The 19,108-nt window shown below is 42.4% G+C and overlaps 2 protein-coding genes across 2 annotated transcripts in view; both read left to right on the top strand.

The window, feature by feature from the left end:
- Positions 1–6,721: 6,721 nt before the first annotated feature.
- LOC307255460 (receptor-type tyrosine-protein phosphatase N2-like) overlaps positions 6,722–19,108 on the top strand; it is a gene marked incomplete at its 5' end in the record, with an annotated part of 195,129 nt that continues 182,742 nt past the window's right edge. Inside the window, 2 exons of the mRNA XM_080034144.1 lie at positions 6,722–6,728; positions 7,698–7,748. Coding sequence (XP_079890270.1) covers positions 6,722–6,728; positions 7,698–7,748 — 58 coding nt within the window. The remainder of the gene's footprint in view (positions 6,729–7,697; positions 7,749–19,108) is intronic.
- LOC307254977 (nuclear factor 7, brain-like) lies at positions 11,805–13,902 on the top strand. Its single transcript, XM_080033566.1, has one exon. It carries the CDS (start codon positions 12,192–12,194, stop codon positions 13,575–13,577), a length of 1,386 nt encoding a protein of 461 aa, XP_079889692.1. The 5' UTR covers positions 11,805–12,191; the 3' UTR covers positions 13,578–13,902.

Here is a 19,108-nt window from a genome sequence, read left to right as displayed (position 1 = left end):
TGTATTTAGTTTTTAATGTTAATTTAAGCAGGTTAAGTCGAGATTAAGAGTATATTTTTTGAAGGGAGACCTGGCCAAGACAGGCAGCAGCAACAGTTAAACATTTCCAGACAACTAAAAAGACAATATATCTTTTTTTAAATGTATTTAGACAGGTTAATCCCATTGAGACCGGAGACTCTTTTTCAAGGGAGACCTGTTTCAATTCACACGTTACCAATCACACACCGATAGCAGGTTAACTATCAGGAGACATTTAGGGTTCAGTTTCTTTGCTCAGGGACACTTTGACATGTGGCGGGGAGACGGGGGATCGAACCACCGACCCTGTAGTTGATGTTCAACCGCTGTACACACATTACAGTACAAAACACACAAAGACACACAAAACGATTTAGTCTGAATAAAATGATGTATCTAAAATATCTAAAAAGTCAATGTTTCTGAATCCAGGTCTGTTTCTAAAATGGATTTTAATTTAATATGATACACAGAAACCAGGCCATGGAGTGTGAGGGAGGGAACTCTGTGTAAAGAAGTCATGAGGAAAATCCCTTCTTCTGATTCCATCTCCAGCGGGGAACAAACGGCACCTGGAAGTGACTCAGCCTGTAGACGAGCTAAAAATACATCTACAAAGATTTTTAAAGGGCCGGGTCTCTTTCCCTTTCAGTCTCCCTCAGACCCTGTTATCAGCTGTGTGTGTGTGTGTGTGTGTGTGTGTGTGTGTGTGTGTGTGTGTGTGTGTGTGTGTGTGTGTGTGTGTGTGTGTGTGTGTGTGTGTGTGTGTGTGTGTGTGTGTGTGTGTGTGTGTGTGTGTGTGTGTGTGTGTGTGTGTGTGTGTGTGTGTGTGTGTGTGTGTGTGTGTGTGTGTGTGTGTGTGTGTGTGTGTGTGTGTGTGTGTGTGTGTGTGTTTGACTGTGTGTGTTTCCTTTCAGTGTCACTCCGAGCCAAACCTGTTATCAGCTGTTTGTGTGTGGGACTGAGTGTGTTTGCGTGTGTGTGGGGGGGACTGTGTGTGTGTGTGTGTGTGTCTGTTTGTGTGTGTGTGTGTGTGTGTGTGTAGATGTAAACACTGCCAACCAGATTACATTGTGTGGAGGAGAAGGTTACATGGAAAATGATGCAAGTTTTTTTTTTTGCTGTGGACAATCAGGTCTGGATTTTGGAAAGATTTTTACCCTCCAACAACCACCTTATATAGGCCCTAAAACTTACCCTTAAGACCCTTTTCTTTTGTTTTCTTTTTCTCAACCAACTCACAGAGTCAAAGTGAATTACTTACAGTTGATAAAATGAGCAGTTTAACTTCACTTTAGCCCCGAAAGGATTTAAATTTTTTATTTTCTTTATTTTTAGCTGTATTAGACAGTTTTGTAGAGACAGAGATAAAATGGGGCAGAGAGGGGAATGACATGCAGAGAACGACCACGGGCTGGATTCTAACTCTAACCCGGGTCTGCTGTGAAAAGGACTGAGACTCATCCGGGCATTTCTCGCCTACACAAACTCGCATACACAACCACAACATACTCAAATTGACGTCAAAATTAGTATGAGTAGACCGTTAGTATGAGTAGAAAATTAGTATGAATAGAACGTGTGTATAAGTAGGACGTAACTATGGCTTTTCGAACACAGCCATTGGCCCATTGTCCTTAGGAATCAGCAGGTGTGTGATGCAAACAGACAGAGTGCACCCTGGGAAATGTAGTGCCATTTCTTTGGCCAGTGAACACAGCCTGTAACGGCCCTGCCAGGAGCCATTAAAGGCCACAGACTGCTCTTTGCTTACAGGCTTAAGCTGATTGAAATTCCCTTCTTCCCCCATCACTGGCTTGGGCATCACTGCAATAATGCAACACTGCATCACTGCAACACTGCTGCAAGCTATTTCACACTCTACCGAACAGCAAACACTCAGGGCTGCAGCAAAAGTCCAACAGTATACCACTAGCCCCTAGTGCCAACTTCCATATCCTTCACTTGTTACTTCGTCCTTTTAATACTGAATACGCGGCCGCTCCGGTGGTGTAGTGGATAGAGCGTGTACCATATCGGCTCCGGCCTTCGTTGCAGTGGTCGCGGGTTCAAATCCGACCCGTGGACCTTTACTGCAGGTCATCTCCCCCCCCCTCTCTCTCTCTCTCTCTCTCTCTCTCTCTGTCTCCCCATTTCAACTCTGTACTGTCTAATAAAGCTTGAAAATGCCAAAAAATAATCTTAAAATACGCGCTCTATCCACTACACCACCGGAGCGCTCTGTTGCGTGTATATTTGATCATTTTTAAAACACTGTTATGGAGAAATTGGCGCCCCAAAGCTATCGTAATGTAGCCTCTGTGTACACATGTTTATTCTGCTTTTAAACAAGACTCTAAGAATGCGTCTGTTGGAATCTATATATGTGATTACTGGGCCTTTCCCTACAGAGATGTAAACAACATATCGCCTCGGGAGATTCTAACTTTTAATTACAACAACACAGAAACAGAATGGATATACTCACACACACACACACACACACACACACACACACACACACACACACACACACACACACACACACACACACACACACACACACACACACACACACACACACACACACACACACACACACACCATGACACAGGCCTGAAGCAAAACACCAAGCTCTGATGTCTGAGTTAGAGAAAAACTGTATACAAAGAAATTAGGTGGAGTGCTGCTCTGACAAAAGTTGCCGTTGATGCAAAATGTGGCTTCACAGTAAGGCATGGCAAGGCAAGGCAAGTTTATTTCTATAGCACAATTCAGACACAAGGCCACTCAAAGTGCTTTACAGGGGCAAGATTAAAATACATAATACACATTAGAAAAGCGAATGAATAAAACATTTAAAAGCGAAGTAGGCATGTTTGTGTGATTTATGTGGTTTTTGGTGTTTTGTGAGATCCAAACGGAGCCTTCAAGGCAGCGCTGGTTAAGATTAGGGTTAGGGTTAGGGGACAGAGCCTACCAGGCAGCGCTGCATTGAAGGCCCTGTTGGGGGCACAAAATACCATCGAGCGATGTATGTCTTATGGCCTAGTATGTATTTAAGTTTAAACCTGCAGTGTGTAGAATTTTGGGTTTTATTTCCTAGCAGATTTTGTAGAAAGTAATTATAATATCCATAAGTACGTTTAATTTAGTGCATAATAGCTGAAGAAAATGTTTTTAATTATTTTTTTCCCTTAGAAAGGGTCTCATATATGTCCATATTTCTGTGTATTTTGGACCAAGGCCTAGTGCCGCCATCTTGAAAGTGTCATAGTTGGAATGTCATCAGGTGCATTGTTTAAAATTTAGAATTGTTCTTGTCCTTGAAGGCCACTGTAGCTTCTGTTATTATTCAAAAGGGGTGGGGTTACCCAGGGAGCGTTGCATTCTAGAACTTTGTAGAACTTTCTTGATGATGTCATATTACACACTGCACCTTTAAAGGGTTCCCTGTTTTAATTTTAATTTAAATGTTTACATATTTGGCTATTTAAACTTTGGCGGTGCAATAGATAGCAAATAAAATAGCAAATAGCTTTTACCTCTGTGTTTCAGCATTGCATAGTACTGTATGTGGCCATCATGCATATTAAAGAGCCTTTTTTACAAGTTTTTGATTTCAAAATGGGTCTGCTGTTTATAGTCATAACAATTGTAAAGATTTATGTGATCTAAAGCATTCTACACCAATTATTTTGCAGGGTTAGGCTTATGGTTAGGGTCAGGGTTAGGGTTAGGGTTAGGGTTAGGGTTAGGGTTAGGGTTAGGGTTAAGGTTAGGGTTAGTGCTAAGGTTAGGGTTAGGGTTAGAGGGTTAGGGTTAGGGTTAAGGTTAGGGTTAGAGGGTTAGGGTTAAGGTTAAGGTTAGGGTTAGGGTTAGGGTTAGAGGGTTAGGGTTAAGGTTAGGGTTAGGGTTAGGGTTAGAGGGTTAGGGTTAGGGTTAAGGTTAGGGTTAGAGGGTTAGGGTTAGTGCTAAGGTTAGGGTTAGGGTTAAAGGGTTAGAGGGTTAGGGTTAGAGGGTTAGGGCTAGGGTTAGGGTTAGAGGGTTAGGGTTAGGGTCAGGGTTAGGGTTAAGGTTAGGGTGGGGTTAGGCTTAGGGTTAGGGTTAGGCCTATTTGATACATTTCTGATGTGATGTGTGGTAACAGCGGGTTAGGGTTAGGGTTAGGGTTAGGGCTAAGGTTAGGGTTAAAGGGTTAGAGGGTTAGGGTTAGAGGGTTAGGGCTAGGGTTAGGGTTAGAGGGTTAGGGTTAGGGTCAGGGTTAGGGTTAAGGTTAGGGTGGGGTTAGGCTTAGGGTTAGGGTTAGGCCTATTTGATACATTTCTGATGTGATGTGTGGTAACAGCGGGTTAGGGTTAGGGTTAGGGTTAGGGACAGGGTTAGGGTTAGGGTTAGGGTTAGGGTTAGGGTTAAGGTTAGGGTTAGTGCTAAGGTTAGGGTTAAAGGGTTAGGGTTAGGGACAGGGTTAGGGTTAGGGTTAGGGTCAGGGTTAGGGTTAGAGGGTTAGGGTTAGGGTTAGGGTTAGGGTTAGGGTTAAGGTTAGGGTTAGTGCTAAGGTTAGGGTTAAAGGGTTAGGGTTAGGGACAGGGTTAAGGGTTAGGGTTAGGGTTAGGGTTAGAGGGTTAGGGTTAGAGCAGGGGTTCTCAACCTTCTGCAAGCTGGGCCCCCCCAAAGCTGGGTCATTGCAGTTGGGCCCCCCCCACCGACCCTGACAACCCCCCCCCCCCCACACACACACACACACACACACCACCCTACACAGATAGATAGATAGATAGATAGATAGATAGATAGATAGATAGATAGATAGATAGATAGATAGATAGATAATCTATCAATTATTGTTATTATCACAAGGGCTAGGCCAGTGGCGCACCTTTGAGTTGAACATTGGGTTTAGGGTTGGGGTCCGGAAATTTCTTATATTTTAATGTTAAATTCTGGTGCACTTTAAAAGCTAATTATGAGATTGTATCAATGTTTTTTTTTTTTAATCTCCTTAGAAGAGAAGAAAATAGTAGCCTAAATAGAACATACACAGAATAAATTCTACAATAGGTATACCTGTTATGAAAAAGCTTCACAAAACAAAGTCTATGATCAATGGGAAACACTGCTGTCTGACAACCCAGTTCAGAGAATGTTTCAACTATTGAGTCTTGGATTTGGAAAGTGGCCAGATTTAGCTCAAAATGCTACCTGCGATTAATGTGCTGTGCAGCCTGAACGCGGAGTTGTGTGTGTCTCAGTGGCGATTCCAGGAAATTTTGACTGGGGGTGGCCAAGGTGGGCCACAGAGCTAGAGTGGGGTGGCCATCGCACCCCTGAATGAATAGCATGTGATATGCTGTACAACCAATTCAAAGATGATTTATAATCCCAAATGCCCAAATCATGTTAGTATCCATTGTAATGTTTGTCAGAAAACTAAACCCCTGAAGGGGGGTCTGGGGGCATCCCCCCCAGAAGATTTTTTGTGTTTTTAACATGTAATCTAAGCATTCTGGTGCATTCTGGCGAAGATAATAAAGGAAAAAGTCTATATTTATTTCAGTTCAGATGAATAGTAAAATTAGCAAGACAACATAACTTGCTAGCAGCCAGATGCCTAACAACTGGACAGAGGGACGGACGACAACTAGCTTTTGACAAAATATCTTGCTAAAAAAATAAACCTTTATTTATGAAATTCTGCCCTAAGAACATGTTACACTTGCTAACTACAAACTTACATTTTTTTATTCAGATTTCAAAAATCTGCTGGGACACGTGCCCATACACGTGCATGGGTGGCACGCATGTCACAAGCACACTTATGCTGTTTTCAAGACCTTTGCTGACCAGAGACCAGTTCTAGTGGCCACAGTCCTACCATTAATTCAGTACTTGAAAATTGCAAACTGATCTCATATCAGTGGATTGGAGTGTTTGTGTGATGAACTTGGCAAATACCTATCAAAAAAAGTTAAGAAAGAAAAAAAATACATATCATCTCTGAACTAGGCTACATATCAGGAAAAAAATTGAAATTACAAAAAAAAAAAAAAAAAAAAAAAATTAAGATTTTTTTTTTTTTTTTTTTTTTCATCCCCCTCGCGCCCCCCCGGTAGAGTGTCCGCGCCCCCCCGGGGGGGCGCGCCCCACCGGTTGAGAATCACTGGGTTAGAGGGTTAGAGGGTTAGGGTTAGGGTTAGGGTTAGGGTTAGGGTTAGGGTGGGGTTAGGGTTAGGCTTAGGGTTAAGGTTAGGGTTAGGGTTATGGTTAGTGTTAGGGTTAGTGCTAAGGTTAGGGTTAGGGTTAAAGGGTTAGAGGGTTAGGGTTAGGGTTAGAGGGTTAGGGTTAGGGTTAGAGGGTTAGGGTTAGGGTTAGGGTTAAGGTTAGGGTTAGGGTTAGGGTTTTAGGGTTAGGGTGGGGTTAGGGTTAGGTTTAGGGTTAGGGTTAGGGTTAAGGTTAGGGTTAGTGCTAAGGTTAGGGTTAGGGTCAGGGTTAAGGTTAGGGTTAGAGGGTTAGGGTTAGAGGGTTAGGGTTAGGGTTAGGGTTAGAGGGTTAGGGTTAGGGTTAGAGGGTTAGGGTTAGGGTTTTAGGGTTAGGGTGGGGTTAGGGTTAGAGGGTTAGGGTTAGGGTTTTAGGGTTAGGGTGGGGTTAGGGTTAGAGGGTTAGGGTTAGGGTTAGGCCTATTTGATACATTTCTGATGTGATGTGTGGTAACAGCTGCCACTTTGACTTTAATCCCTGGAAAGGAGCAAGGGACCTAGCTACAGGTGTTGCCATGGCTACAACATCCAATGGTGTTGACAGTTTCAGCAGGTGCTCTGGCGCCCTGCCTCGAGTATTTCCCCTAGTGTGTGTGTGTGTGTGTGTGTGTGTGTGTGTGTGTGTGTGTGTGTGTGTGTGTGTGTGTGTGTGTGTGTGTGTGTGTGTGTGTGTGTGTGTGTGTGTGTGTGTGTGTGTGTGTGTGTGTGTGTGTGTGTGTGTGTGTGTGTGTGTGTGTGTGTGTGTGTGTGTGTGTGTGTGTGTGTGTGTGTGTGCTATCCAGAGGCAGTCAAAGTGGGTGTGCATACATTATAAATGGAATCGATTGTTTTTACCAGTAGTGTGTCGGCTTAGCTAGATAAACACTTTAAACTGATCATTTATTAATGTCATATATATTAGAAAAGCAGTCCTTAGTAATATAGTATAGTAATGTAAGAAACTATCCCCACCCGCTAAAGCTACCGCAGGTCCAGAAATGTCTATATAACCGTGTGTGTGTGTGTGTGTGTGTGTCTGTGTGTGTGTGTGTGTTTGTGTGTGTGTGTGTGTGTGTTTGTGTGTGTGTGTGTGTGTTTTTGCTATATTTGTCAGTCTCCACAACACTTGCAGTTATTATAAGTTACATTTCTGGTTGAGGGGAATGCATCAAACCGGCTCCTTCAGTGTTCTTTAGGGAGAGGGAAGAGAGGCCGCCATGTTTTATTATATTACAGGAGGGGATGTGGCAGAACATAACAGCTCATACACACACACACACACACACACACACACACACACACACACACACACACACACACACACCCAAACCCACACCCATATACACACACACACACACATAAACCTTGTGGAAACGTGTGAGTAAGCGTCATGTCAATGTGCTATAACCTTGTGTTTGTTGTTTTTGTGTTTCTCTACAGGTTGCCTGTTTGAGAACGAGCTGTGTTCACCATATGAGATCTGTTTCAACGGTAAGATGTCCCTCAAACAAACACACACACACACACACACACACACACACACACACACACACACACACACACACACACACACACACACACACACACACACACACACACACACACACACGCACACACACACACAGAAGTTTTATTTTTATCCTCAAAATACATTACAAGTAGGGGAAGGTGGGGTGATTTGTGCAACTTTTTACTCAAAGTGATTTTAAAGTGAGGCCTTGACAGTTATGTCTCCAACTCAAATATGTACATATATTTCAGGATGTTGTGCATCCCTGGCAATAAAAACTTTGGATCTGGAATAAACTGTTTAAGAAATATAGCTTTCGGAAAAAAAGTTGTCTTGTCGCACAAATCACCCCACGTAGTGGGGTGATTTGTGCGTCATTGTGTCACAATGACAAAGTCACCATCATCATCTTTCTGGCCATCTGAACTCTCATCAGTGGTGTCGTTAAGTGGAATTGAGATGTCACTCTCTCCTGAGCTACTGTAGACTATCACTTTCTTTTGGTGACCAGCGTATACAGCCATGCCACTGGCACAACTCTCAGAAATGTACTTTGCACTAGTTGCTCCGTGCTTGTGGAACCAACTGCCACCTGACAAATGTGATTCCCCCTACATTTCTGCCTTTAAATCAAGGCTCAAAACCCATATGTACACCCTGGTGTTTCCTCCCCATTAACCTCTGCACTACTTACTTACCTCTGCACTACTATCTGTGTTTATGTGGATGTATGGGCTTTACGTCTTTTATTTTGGTTATTGTTATTTTACCTTCATTGTTTACCTACTGAATGCACTATGTACAGCACTTTGGACAGTGCAAACTGTCATAAATGTGCTTTTATAAATACATTTTACTTACTTACTTACTTATAACTCACCCAGGCCCTTGCGCACAAATCACCCCATCCCCAGAATTTTGGATAATAGGCATGATGCAGCAATTTAGGGTTGACATTGTGCTAACTATATAGACTCAAAGTGTAGCATACCAAAGCACTAAAACATGTGTCAAATGTTTTCAAACGTGTCTATAATTGTTCAGACACAATAATCAAAAAACCTTGATCATGGAAATTTTACTTTGAAAGGCAAAACACAGTTTTTTGAGCTTAAATGTGCTTATATCTTATTCCTTGTGTCTCCCTTCTTTACAGGATGAGTCAAATGGATGGCTCTTCTTAAATATGTGGTCACATTTCCAATTTCTTCCACGGTTTTCTAGAAACAAGGGGTTTTGCAACTTCCAAAATGCACAAATCACCCCACCTTCCCCTATATAAGTACTGTATATTTACACCGCCATGGTTTTTGGTAAGGTTCATACTACTATGTGCACAATGCACCGGAAAAATCCTTGGAAAATACAACTTTGATGTTCATTAAAGGAATACCCCACCCATACGGAACCAGCGTTCTATCATTATAAAATAACTATTATAATATAATGAAGGAGGTTTTTCTACCCTCAGTCTTCCCTCAGTCTTCCCTTGGCCCAGCTGTCCTGTTAATCCTAACCCTTACTGTGATGTCACAAGAAGGAAACTGTAGGGTTAGACAGTGAGACCATAAAACACTCTTTCTGCCTTTTCTCAGGCTAGGATGATCCGATTTAAAAACATTTTTTTGCACATTTATACTAAATAGGATCTCCGAGTTCAATACACCTTCATATTCCCACCGGTGAAGTAGGTCTTTAATTTGTAAGAGATTATGTGGAAACAATGTAGGTAGTAAAAATAAAATGGCACCTGTTGTATAATCTCATTAAGCATGTGAATGTTATACAGCCGAGTCCGACTGACTGAGTTATGACCCGTTTCCTCTAGTGTGTTTATTCCAGTAAGGGCGTGTTTGTTCTGAATGCATTAGCTGGGCCATTTCCTGTCTATGCAACATTCTTTTGAAATGTCCCCCATAATCTAATCCTGACAGAACAGGTGGCAATGAAAACTAAACACACAGACGTCTAGTAGTGTCAGGAAATCATTATGTCTGCTGTCGGTCAGTGAGTTTTATTTTTAGCCTGAGCGCTCTGTCTCACACTGTACCTCGGGTGACCTGGTTGTACACAGCTTTTATTTGTATTGGGATTTACCTGTATAAATAAAGGTTAAAAATATATAAAAAAATAACCTTACCCACGGTCATATCTTTTTATTGGTTGATTTTACTATACTTTGCTTGCCACACTCATAGCATTCGTCTTTATTATCCGACTGCATTATAAATATTATTCCTTTTTGGGATGATTCAATCAAACTTTATTTATATTGCACTTTTAACACACAGCAAAGGCAACGCAAGGTGTTTCACGAAATAATATAAAAACAATGACAACAACTTTTATTTTCAAGCTTTTTTTACGCTTATTAAAACCTACTTGTGAATATCATATTCAATTTCTACCAAATCTGTTCTGAAAAACAACAATAAATTATACACACTGTACCTTTTTAAGTTGTGGTGTTGCACAGACATGTACTGTAGCTGCGCTCACCATAGTTTGTGAATTCAAAAAGCCAATGTTTGCCAAAAGTCCCCATCCCCCACACACACGCACGCACGCACACACACACACACACACACACACACACACACACACACACACACACACACACACACACACACACACACACGTACACACACATACACAACACACACACACACACACACGCACACACACACACACACACACACACACACACACACACACACACACACACACACACACACACACACACACACACACACACAGAGTCAGGTCAGGTCAGGTGAGGTGACAGCTGGAAAAGCTATGGCGTCCATTGTTGTCTGTCTGAAGTGTCTGAATAGCGTCTGTCAGACTGTTGTCTAGGTGATTGGCAGCTCCGGCTCTATCAGGCCACACAGCCACTGATGGCTTTAATCTCTGGGCAAACAAAGCAATGAGTTATGTTGCTATTGTTAAGCTCAGGACACTCTCTGTCTGTCTATCTATCTATCTATCTATCTATCTGTCTGTCCGTCCGTCCGTCCGTCCGTCCGTCCGTCCGTCCGTCCGTCCGTCCGTCCGTCCGTCCGTCCGTCCGTCCGTCCGTCCGTCCGTCCGTCCGTCCGTCCGTCCATCCATCTATCTATCTATCTATCTATCTATCTATCTATCTATCTATCTATCTATCTATCTATCTATCTATCTATCTATCTATCTATCTATCTATCTATCTATCTATCTATCTATCTATCTATCTATCTATCTATCTATCTATCTATCTATCTATCTATCTATCTATCTATCTATCTATCTATCTATCTATCTATCTATCTATCTATCTATCTATCTATCTATCTATCTATCTATCTATCTAATCTTATCTGGAAACCTTGATTAAGCCCCTCCCCCAGACAAAAGTGTTGCTCCCGCCACCTGACCTCAGAAGATGCGATGAATGGAAAAATGTGACTAAAAACTAATAAGCATTTGTCTAAATCTTCAGACTAAATCTAAAAATGCTAAGACAATGACCACTGTGCTCATTGAGGAGAAATACTTTTTTAACGTTGGTTTGTTCACGGTTAGGGTGACTGTGGCTCAGGTGGTAGAGCGGGTTGGTGGTTCGATCCCCACCCTGCCACTTGTGTCATGGTTGTTGTGTCCTTGGGCAAGACACTTCACCCACCTTGCCTCCCGTGAATGGCGATAGTTAGCCTGCTATCTGTGTATGAATGTGTGTGTGAATGGCAACGTGCAAATGGGAACAGGTCTCCCTTGCAAAAGAGTCTCTGGTCTCAATGGGATTTACCTGTATAAATAAAGAAACATGTCACAGTTCTACAACACAGTAAACTCTCTACAGTAAGACTGTACAGTTCCTATCAGGGATCATCACTTAGGAATGAGGCTCAACCTGACAGACTGTATGAAGCCACGCCCATCACCTGACTCACCTGAAACAAACCAGGAAACAGGTTTTTATTCTGCGTCACACACGGTGAGATTCACATTCATAACCACCACTAACACAGAGAGAGGACGACTACAGGAGGGAATACTGGGAATACTGGGAGTACTGGGAATACTGGGACACTACCTGCTGCTGACAGCACACACTAAACCAGAGATGTACTAAACACAAAGGCTTGAAGGGAAAGTAACTTTGACCAGAGAGATTTTCTTTTGGATCTCCCTGCCTGACTGCCTGCCTGCCTGCCTGCCTGCCTGCCTGCCTGCCTGCCTGCCTGCCTGTCTGCCTGCCTGCCTGCCTGCCTGCCTGCCTGCCTGCCTGCCTGCCTGCCTGCCTGCCTGCCTGCCTGCCTGCCTGCCTGCCTGCCTGCCTGCCTGCCTGCCTGCCTGCCTGCCTGCCTGCCTGCTGTGTTTTCACTTCAGTCAGAGACAATTCAAATTAAATCAGCTTTATTTGTATACATCTGATTTGACAAGACAAAATGGCTTCCAGGTTAGAGGAGGATCTGTGCTGTCCGGTCTGCCATGACATCTTCAAACATCCTGTGATCCTGTCGTGTAGCCACAGCTTCTGTAAAGGCTGTCTGCAGAACTGGTGGAGAGAGAAACCAAACAAAGAGTGTCCAGTTTGTAAGAGAAGATCTTTGATGGACATTCCACCTCCTAACTTGGCCTTAAAGAACCTGTGTGAGACCTTCGTACAGGAGAGAGATGAGAAAGCTTCAGAGGATCTCTGCAGTCTGCACTCTGAGAAACTCAAACTCTTCTGTCTGGACCATCAGCAGCTGGTTTGTCTCGTCTGCAGAGATTCAGTCAAACACAGCGGCCACAGATTCAGACCCATCGATGAAGCTGCTGAACAACACAAGAAGGAACTTGAGGAAACTCTGGAGCCCTTAAAGGAGAAGTTGAAGCTTTGTGAACAAGTTAAAGAGGAGTTTGATCAAACAGCAGAACACATAAAGGTCCAGGCCCGACGCACAGAGACACAGATTCAGGATCAGTTTAAGAAGCTTCACCAGTTTCTAGAAGAGGAAGAGGAGGCCAGGTTGGCTGCACTGAGGGAGGAAGAGGAGCAGAAGAGTCAGATGATGAAGGAGAAGATGGAGGCTCTGAGCAGAGAGATAGCAGCTCTTTCAGACACAGTCAGAGCCACAGAGGAGCAGCTGAGAGCTGAAGACGTCTCATTCCTGCTCAACTACAAGGCTGCAGTGAACAGAGTCCAGCAGGGGGCACTACTAGATGATCCACAGCTGCTCTCAGGAGCTCTGATAGACGAGGCCAAACACCTGGGCAACCTGACCTTCAACATCTGGAACAAGATGAAGGACATGGTCTCCTACACTCCTCTGGTTCTGGACCCAAACACTGCTCATCCAATACTCATCCTGTCTGAAGATCTGACCAGTGTGAGAGGAGGAGCGATACAGCAGCTTCCTGATAATCCAGAGAGGATTGATCGCATCTGTTCTGTCCTGAGCTCTGAGGGCTTTAACTCAGGGACTCACAGCTGGGACGTCCAGCTTGGAGACGGTCCACTCTGGAGAGTGGGTGTGTTAGCAGAGTCTGCAGATAGGAAGGGAGACATAGAGTGTGGATTATGGAGAATACGGTTCACTTTTGGTAAATACTCAGCACAGTCACCATCAGCTCCAGACACTATTCTCCCATTGAAGAAGGAGTTCCAGAGGATCAGAGTGAATCTGGACTGGAACAGAGGAAAACTGTCCTTCTCTGATGCTGTTACTAACACACACATACACACCTTCACACACACCTTCACTGAGAGGATGTTTCCAATCTTTAGCAATTTGGGTGAAGTGAACATTTCACCAATGAAGTTGACTGTGACTGTAGAACAGAAATAGAAAACCTGTCAGTGGACTTTGTTGGTGGGTGGGGCTACTCTTTGTTTTCTGATGATACCATTGATAATATATTTTAAAGTCAACTCTGCGTTTTTTAACTTCAGGTGAAACTTGATTTGTTTCTTTATGTGATGCTTTAATGTAGCCTGGTCCTACCAGACCATCGTACTTCATCTCATTTGTACAGAAGGTCTGGAATCGCTCAATTGAAGCTGGGGTATGTGATTTCTGATTGGTCAAAGTTAACATGAGCTTTACACTTTGACCAATCAGAGCGAGGCTCCGATTCTCTGTTCTTATTGGCTGTTGGGACTGTCCATTCACTTTGGCACAACTTTGTTGGTGTAGAGCGTGTCAGGGAGGGATCATAGGGGAGGGACCAAAGAGAACAAGTGGAGCGGTTGAAGTATTTGGATTCGAATCTCTATCCCAACTGCCATTACGTCCGCCCAAGGGCACCATACATAGGGCTCTGGCCCGCCCATATCAGAAAAAAACTATTTGATTGGTAGCTCAGGATTTTTTGACATATTTAATGAGCTTCAATGGAGAGTGTAATTTCTGCTTTTGATTGCATGAAGCTTTTGGAGTTCAAATAAAATTTTGGGGCGACTGTGGCTCAGTTGGTAGAGCGGGTCGGCCGATGATCAAAGGGTTGGAGGTTCGATCCCCGCCCTGCCAGCTGTGTCATAGTTGTTGTGTCCTTGGGCAAAACACTTCACCCACCTTGCCTCGTGTGAATGTCGATAGTTAGCCTGCTATCGGTGTATGAATGTGTGTGTGAATGGTAACGTGTAAATGGGAACAGGTCTCAGTTGCAAAAGAGTCTTCGGACTCAATGGGATTAACCTGTATAAATAAAGGTTAAAAAAAAAAAAATTAAAATCACACTCTACCTAACTGAACTTTATCCTAGAAGTGTTATGTATTAAGCTATGAACAATGATTTATGTAGATACGTTTATGATTTAAAAGAAATCTGAAAAAAAAAAGTTGTGGTTGAAGAAGTGGGAATAAATGTACGGTACACTTGTCCTTGTTTTTTTTGTTTTCTGATTTTGTTTTGTATTTATACACTTTTGGTTTTGGGATATTGTTTGGGATGTTTAACGTTAAAGTTGCTCCAAGGAACTTTCAGTTTTCGTTAATTTTTGCACCCCCTTTGGACAAAAGTGGTAGTGTTTAACTACGCCAGCTGTTGTTCCTGGGTGAGCATACCCATGACAAAGGCTTTAAGAAAAACTATATGAAAATAGCATTCTTTGCGCTGTTGGCCTTGTTTGCTGTTACATTTAATTTATGGAGGAAAAATTAGACTGTTTCAGAAATATTAAAAAGTTCCCTGTTGCACCTTTAAATGTGGGCTTGACACCATTCTGGAATATTAAACATCAAGGTATAACTGTTAACTATGTATTTGTCAGTAATATATTGTCTGTATGTAAATCCTTATGGTGGAAGCATGAAAAACTTAAATAAAAAGAATCATACAAAAATATAAATGAGCTACACTTTTGAACGTACTTGATTTGAGAAAGCAAAGACAGTGAACTCAGTTACACAACGTCCAACGCAATCACAGCTTGGCGCCAGCAGCCTAATCATTGTTAGGCGAATTATGGCCGTTAAAGATGGTTGTATAGTGGAAATATACAGATGCAAACAGACAAGGTTTAGTCAAATAAACGCCTACATTTAAATGTTGGACAATTTTATTTATACTAGTATGAAAGAAGACATATTATGGAAGCACAATAGAGATAAATCTCAAAATTGACCAGTGCTTAAAAAAACAATGTTCTACTAATTCTACCGAATTGTAATTTGTGAGAATGCTCTACTGACAACAGTTAACGAACGTCTCTCTTGATGATAGTATTATCTAAAATAGGGGATTCATATTCCAATCCCTGACAACACACACACACACACACACACACACACACACACACACACACAAACACAAACAGTAACAATGGAGGGTGCTCTGTCTATTTCAGCTCCACTACACGGCCCTTCCCTTGATTAGCTGTGAGGTACAAAAAGCTCTTGATGTGAATCACCATGGCAACAGGCTTGGAGAGGAGCAGGTTTAATCCGACCCGTTAACCACCTGCGCCCTGTTGCATGTCGTCTACTGAAACACATGCAGTGCAACAGTACAAACAGTACACATGTGACGACATAAATGGACTTCACTTATACAGCTCTTTTCCCTGGTTTTTCATAGACCCAAAGTGCTTTACATTGTTTTGTACACATTCTCTGCTCCTCGAAACAAGCCCCCTGTATGTTGGATAGCAAAGTAAACACATTTTTGTCTTCCTAAAGACATGTTATGGTACCTTGAGAGGTGATATGTGAAAAGACAAATTTTCATGTATAGACACAAACCATTATCACCGACATACTGTCCTCAGTCTCTGTTACTTTATCCATTTAAACATTTCTTAAAGTAGCTACGAGGAACTTTTAGATATTTCTGAAACAGTCTAATTTTTCCTCTGATGATCATGAATTACATGTAACAGCAAACGAGACCATCAGTGCAAAGAATGGTATTTTTATGTTTTTCTTGATGCCTTTGTCGTGGGTCCCTTACCCTGGAACAACAGCCATCATAGTAAAAAACACTACCTTGTTTGTCCAAAGGGGGTGCAAGAATTAACAAAAACTGAAAGTTCCCCAGAGAACCTTTTAATGAAATAATATAATATATTGACTGAGTAGATCAAAGTGAAAACTACTAGAAAAAGCTAGTTTCTTATTTCTTGAGCTCTTGGTCTAAAGACAAACTTCCCTAATAGGCCGACTGTTGTTAGGATAGTGACTGAACACTTCAGTGGAGTTGGAAGCCTGGCTGCATTTATTTAATGATCTCACACAGTCTCCACTATCATCAGCATCACATTTGTATAAGCCGGTCTGATTGGACTAATTGGCGCTTGTTGTGGGTGGCTAGGTTGGTATGGGGTTATTGATCAAAAAGTTTGTGGTTTGATCTGTCTTCCTTGGATAAATTCTTGTCTAGCGATACACTCCCTTTGCATTATAATGAAGCTACTTTGAAACTATATTCTTGTTAAAGAAGGATGTAGACACTTGGTTTGACATGTTTTTCATCTTGTAAATGAAAAAGACAAAAAAGGGCAAAAAAGTCTTCTCTCTGAAATGTCTGTACTTTTTCCTCAAATGTGGCGATATTTCTCCGGGGAGAGCAGTATAGACATGGGGAGCGTCATGCTAGCTCTGAAAGCTTGTTGGAGTTAGCAACAGTAACCAAGGCGGGCAGGCTTAGCGATCGGTCAATTATCCTTAAAGAGATCCTATTACACTACTTTTCTGGTCTTAATTTCTTGTTAAAAACTGCTATAGAGCAACCTGGCACGAATCACATCACAAAAAACTATGTAGATTTTCGGGAAGCTCTTTCTATTATTTTGGCGATCCAGCAGGCCCTGTAAACACTTTGCTTCTGCCATCTCCGCCCCCTCCCCCCCTTCATGCAAACCCAACTCCGTTGTGATTGGTTACCTTGCGAAGGGAAGTCGTGCCCCCCCCCCCCCTCCTTTTGCCGGTGCATCTAGCAGTTAGCGTACTACAGCAATGGTATTTGGTGTAGTAGATTTTATGACAATTTTATGCTTTGTAAGGTACTATTATTAGTATAAATGGCAGGTGACAGTGGCACACAAATACTATAAAAAGGTTTATGACACTGAATCAGTGTTAAACGATAGGAACCTGTAGGCCTACTTTGATCAAATATAGTGAAAAAATTCTAAATGTCTAGTCTGCAAAGAAACAGCCCGGGCGGGACGCGAACTCGGGTCTACTGTTTCATAAATGAACTCCCTACCGGCTGAGCTAAGCGAGCACTGGGCTAGTAATGTCACCCCCTGCTATATATAGCAACCTGGGAGCTTGTCTGAGTAGCAGGCTGCAGCATTACCATATATGGAAACATGACAGACCGGATCCCTGGTGACACACACACATACCAGAAATTTGAACAAGTTCGGCTCGACCGGCTGCCATAGTTTTTAGTGCTCTGCACAGCCACCCCAGACGGTCAGCAGGGAATACGTCGAAATGCATGTACGTAATTACTTGATACTCTAGTATGGTTAAACATGACTATAAATCATTATAACAACGTTTATAGGTCATAAAAGTCTTTAACAGCGGACAGCAATATCTATAAATAATTCCCCGTAGAATGAACTGTGATTGACTTATCAGAATCATCATTCATCAAATTAAATGATGTTAAAAACTGGATTTCAGATTTTTCTAGATGAAGGAAGCGTTTAGTTTCTGGCTGGTCAGCTCAGGCCCGGTCCAGCGATGCCTGATGTAAATGATAAATGGACTCCACTTATATAGCGCTTTTCCCTGGTTTTTCACAGACTCAAAGTGCTTTACATTGTTTTGTACACATTCACCCAATCACACACACATTCATACACCGATAGCAGCAGCAGCTACGACGCAGGGCGCAAGCTAACTATCAGGAGCAAGTTAGGGTTCAGCGTCTCTTTGACCAGGGACACTTGGACATGTTGCGGGGAGACGGGGGATCGAACCTCCGACCCTGTAACCCAGTGGACGACCGCCCTACACACTTCACCACTGCCGCCTCGATGTCATTGATCTTGTGTAGTGCAGTGTGTGAGGGATGTCCCTGCAGGCAACAGATCCATTAAAGCGTCTTGATCCAGTTCATTAGGCAGGACTGAGTCAGCACTTCTTAGCAGTGAAGTCCACACACACACAACAACGAACGCTGTGCCACAAAGGAATTCAACTTAAAGTATTTTTGTGACCAAACCTCTCGTTAACTGACCTTTTTAAAGGGGCAGTGTGTAAAGGGAATTAGTATTTGTCAGAACAGACTTGGTAGAAAATGGAATATAATATTCATAAGTACATTATGTTTTGATTAGTGTATAATCACTTGAATATAAACATTGTTTATTACCTAAGAATGAGCCTGTTATTTCAACATAGGGATGGGGCCAGCTGCTATGTTTCACCACCATATTTCTACAGTAGCACAAAACGGACAAACTGCCTTAAGCATTATTATATATAGTGGGTGTCCGCCGGAAATGAAACAAAACAAAACAGAACATTGACAAATTATCTCAAATTCGTTTAATGATGGCAACATTTAAACTGTGGCAATTTAGAGAAACATCTCCTCTATCTTCATACACCCTGTTGCTCCTGTGAATGGCTTTGTTGATCCTCATTCTGCTCTAATCTGGACCATAAATCACCAGTAGATGAGTCTGGTTCTGAGTTACAGCCCTGTGGTTGTGAACTGGGATAAACTGCAGAGCCTGAGATATGCATGATCATAATTACGGGAAATAATTCAACATGTTCCTTCTGGGAAACACAGAAATGATGTTACGGTACTCTGTGGTGCAGTGGTTTACTGAGGATATTGGTTTTTTGCTTTTTGACGCAGTTAGAGTTTGGGCTGATAACAAATTGTACAACTAGATATTTAAGCATCAAAAAGG

The sequence above is a fragment of the Ammodytes marinus genome, assembly GCF_949987685.1.
Source record: "Ammodytes marinus genome assembly, chromosome: 9".
Classification (NCBI taxonomy): Eukaryota; Metazoa; Chordata; class Actinopteri; order Uranoscopiformes; family Ammodytidae; genus Ammodytes; species Ammodytes marinus.
The sequence above is the reverse complement of the archived record's forward strand: the minus strand, read 5'-3'. Positions and strand labels throughout refer to the sequence as shown.